Genomic DNA, 3,401 nt, shown 5'->3' on the forward strand with positions numbered 1-3,401 from the left:
CCAAGGCCGCCGCCGCCCGCGCAGCCGGCCAGGCCTTCGCGCAGCGCTGCGCGCCCGGGGCTGCGTTTCCGGGTAGGGCGGTGAACCTGCGCGGGGAGCTGGGGCTGGAGAAGGGTCCGTGCGTCTTTCTGTTCTCTTTTCGAGAGGAAGGTGCGGGTCTGTGGAGGGAAAGCGGGGGTGCGGGTGATGGGAACGGATCTGGAAAATGCAGCCACGGCCCCCCAGGAAGTTCAGGGTGAGTGACGGGTTTGTGCTTCTTTCAGCAGCCAAGCCGCAATGAGGAGCTTCTTACAGTGAAAGGAAAGTAGGTCGCGCCCACTGAAAATGCCTTTAAGGGACAAATACTGTCAGACTGACCACCATCATCACGGATGCTGTGAACCAGGTATACCCCTTTCCTTCCCCAGTTACTTTGCCTTCCCTCACAGCTTCTGTGCCTTCTGTTTCCTTCCACTTTTCCTTCTGCCCCAAAAGTCATTTCTAAGTAAAGCAGGCTATAATTTTCCTCAGTGTAAAACCAGTTATGAAGCTAAAAGCTTGTACAAACAAGAGGTCTCCTCTGCTTGATCCTTAAAAAAAGTACTGCAAGTGTCACCTTAAATCATTTCCACGAGATCAGTCTCTCAAGTCTTTTTTCTTCTCTTTCAAGGCAGCCTGCAGTTAATATACCCTTATGCTCTGTGAATGTTTAAAATTGATGAGAAAGGAAAAGATAGGTAGAATACTAGTGTTTATCTTCATGAAAATCGATTCACTTAAAAGTAAAAAAAACTTGAGTTTCTCATGCGTTTTTATTAGAGGATTTTGCCAAAAGCTAAAAGTGAGTTTAGTTTGGTTTAAAAAAGTTCTTTGAATTCATTGGGAGAATTAGGTTTTGCTAAGTACAGCCTTAAAAAATAATGCTTGGACAGAGCATTGTACTGGGAAATAAACCCGAAAGTATTTATATAGAATATGTAAGTATATCTATGGTCTTTTATTCATTTGAAAATTTTTTAGTTGAATTTGTGAACTGCAAAAGTGTTTTTGGAGTCTCACGTAGAATAAAATTATACATAGACTATTACCATTTTTCTACTTAGAATTTCAGTGTACTTTTTCGCAAACCTTCAGAGGTATAGCTTGAATTTTTAAATTCATACTGACACTAAACAATATTCTATTACAGTTAAAAGCAGGTGTTTATCCGGCTGACAGGTGACATGGTGGTTAGGGTGTTGTGTTCCCACATGGTTGACTGCAGTTGGGGTTCCAGACCTGGTGGCTTGAAAAATGTCCTAGGAAGGACGAGAAAGGATTGCAGCATGGCCATCCCCTGTGGGAGAGTGATCTCTCACTGACTCTGTGAATTTGTATCTTGTAGCAAAATCCTTAAAAAAAAAAAAAGGCAGGTGTTTATCATTATTTTTGACCAAAAGTTACTAGAATTTGTAATGCTTTGCTTTTTGTTGTTGTTGTTGGAGTATTCTAACCTCACTTGCTTAATGGCACTGGTAAAGGGGAAGAACTTTCATTTTTAATAAACCTTGTTAAACATGGAAATAAAATTTGTATTACAATTCTGTCTCTACTGTACTTTGCTGAGATCACTAATAACTTGCCTGCACCTAGTAAGACAGGCCATCTCAGGTGGGATCGGTTTTTTACTCAACAGTTCTTAACCTATTTAACTTTTAGTGTCCTTCAACACTGTGTTTTATGTGTCTGAAATGAAGATATGTCATGTTTTCTTGAATGTTGAAAGAAGCTTGGTAGTTTTGAAGTGTAAGGATGTGAATATCTTTTATACCTATGTTCCACTCACCTTTTATTTTATTCCTTTTCTGAGAACACTTTAAGTTATTTAAGTTGAATTAGTTAATAAAATCATCTTATTCAGAAGGAAGTTTATTTCCTCATTCATTTCTTTAACAGATTATTATCATTCTTGTCTTATGCCAGAGGCTGCATGCTTGTGCATGAGATGGGGGAATGGAGGGAGAGAGACAGAGAGTAAGGGAAAGCATCCCCAGTAGGGCCTGATTCATTATAGTCCTTTTTGTTTTTTCCTCCAATTCTCAATCCTATCAAGATCCTGGGCATGCATGCTTACCCATCATGTTTTTCATGCTATTGGGGCCAGGAGTTGAACTCTGTTTGGTCATGCAAACTCTGTCTTTTTCTGCCCAGGGCCTAATCACTGTGCTGGGGGCTGGCCCAACAAATTATTATTGAACACCTATTAGGTACCAGGCATTGTCCAAGGCAATGGGCATATAAATGGTGAACAAGACATAAAATTTGAGTAGGAAGAGATAGACATAAACAAGTAAATGGTAGATTTTAGTGACAAAATTACCTTTTTTTAAAGAATATAATGTCTTTTATTTATTTTTTTGAGAAGTTTTTTTTTTTTTTTTTTTTTTTGCTGGGGGGTGAGGGCGCCCCCCTCCAAGGGGGGGGGTTTTTTGCTGTAGGGTACGTGCGCTCACCTGACAGAGAGAGAGAGAGAGAGAGACAGAAAGTGAGAAATCACCCCCCCAGTGGGGATGGCCATGCCACAGTCCCTTCTCCTCCATTCTCCTCTCAGGATTTTGGGTATGCACGCACACACGCCCAGTGTGAATTTTAAGCCACTGGGTCCGGGACTCGAACCGCGGTTGACTACATGGGAGTCCAGCGACATAGCCTTTACGCTTATTGCTGGTCCCCAAGAATTTAATGTCTTTAAAAATGTTTTCTGGAGTTGAACATTTTTGTGTGTGTTGGGCTTTTTTTTTTTTTTTTTTCCTTTCCCATTAAAAAGAGGAAAGATAAATTGTATTATTTAAAATTTTTCATTAAGTTTTTTTTTTTTAAACAGAAACTTTCCTTGCATGTTAATATTTAGACTTACAGGTCAAAAGTAGTTATTGTTTCTTTGCTTTCTTAGCTAGAGTAAAACTCTGAGAACTTAACTCAGTGGAAAGCTAGTCTATTAACTTTCTGGAAAGTTCATTGTCATTTATTTCAGAAGGTAGATGCTGAATGGGAGTGTGTTTCCAGGAGTGAAATAAATGTTCTGGTATCATGCTTTTTAAATGAGGCTTTCTTCAGAAGAAAGAAAATAGCATGATGTTTGAGAAGTTCTTTCAGTGGGTCTTTTTGAGTGGTCTGTCCTCATTTGGACTGTTAATAGTGGGTAAATCCCCATTTGAGGGTGGTGTATTCCTGTGGAGGCTGTTGTTCTTTCGGGGAATGGGTTAATTTATGGTGAAAGATGGTGTTAAAAGCATGTCAGTGAGGGAACCAGCAGTTAGCGTAATGGCTGTGTCGCTGGACTCCCATGTAGTCGACCGGGGTTTGCGTCCTGGACGCGGTGGCTTAAAACTCACACCAGACGCGTGTGCGTGCATGCCCAAGATCCTGAGAGGAGAGTGGAG

The 3,401-nt window shown here is 40.8% G+C and overlaps 1 protein-coding gene across 4 annotated transcripts in view; it reads left to right on the top strand.

Annotated features, from left to right (window-relative positions):
- The first annotated feature begins 212 nt into the window (after positions 1–212).
- The window catches only part of ZNF800 (zinc finger protein 800), a 52,289-nt gene continuing 49,100 nt past the window's right edge, over positions 213–3,401 (top strand). For 2 of the 4 annotated variants that reach the window (XM_027771193.1, XM_027771192.1), the window contains exon 1: positions 216–385. In XM_027771193.1, coding sequence (XP_027626994.1) covers positions 325–385 — 61 coding nt within the window. In that variant the 5' untranslated portion in view covers positions 216–324. Of the gene's footprint in view, positions 386–3,401 lie in introns of all 4 variants that reach the window. The other 2 variants (XM_027771191.1, XM_027771194.1) reach the window with 2 other exon arrangements.

The sequence above is a fragment of the Tupaia chinensis genome, unplaced genomic scaffold (genome assembly GCF_000334495.1).
Source record: "Tupaia chinensis unplaced genomic scaffold, TupChi_1.0 Scaffold000192_1, whole genome shotgun sequence".
Lineage (NCBI taxonomy): Eukaryota > Metazoa > Chordata > Mammalia > Scandentia > Tupaiidae > Tupaia > Tupaia belangeri.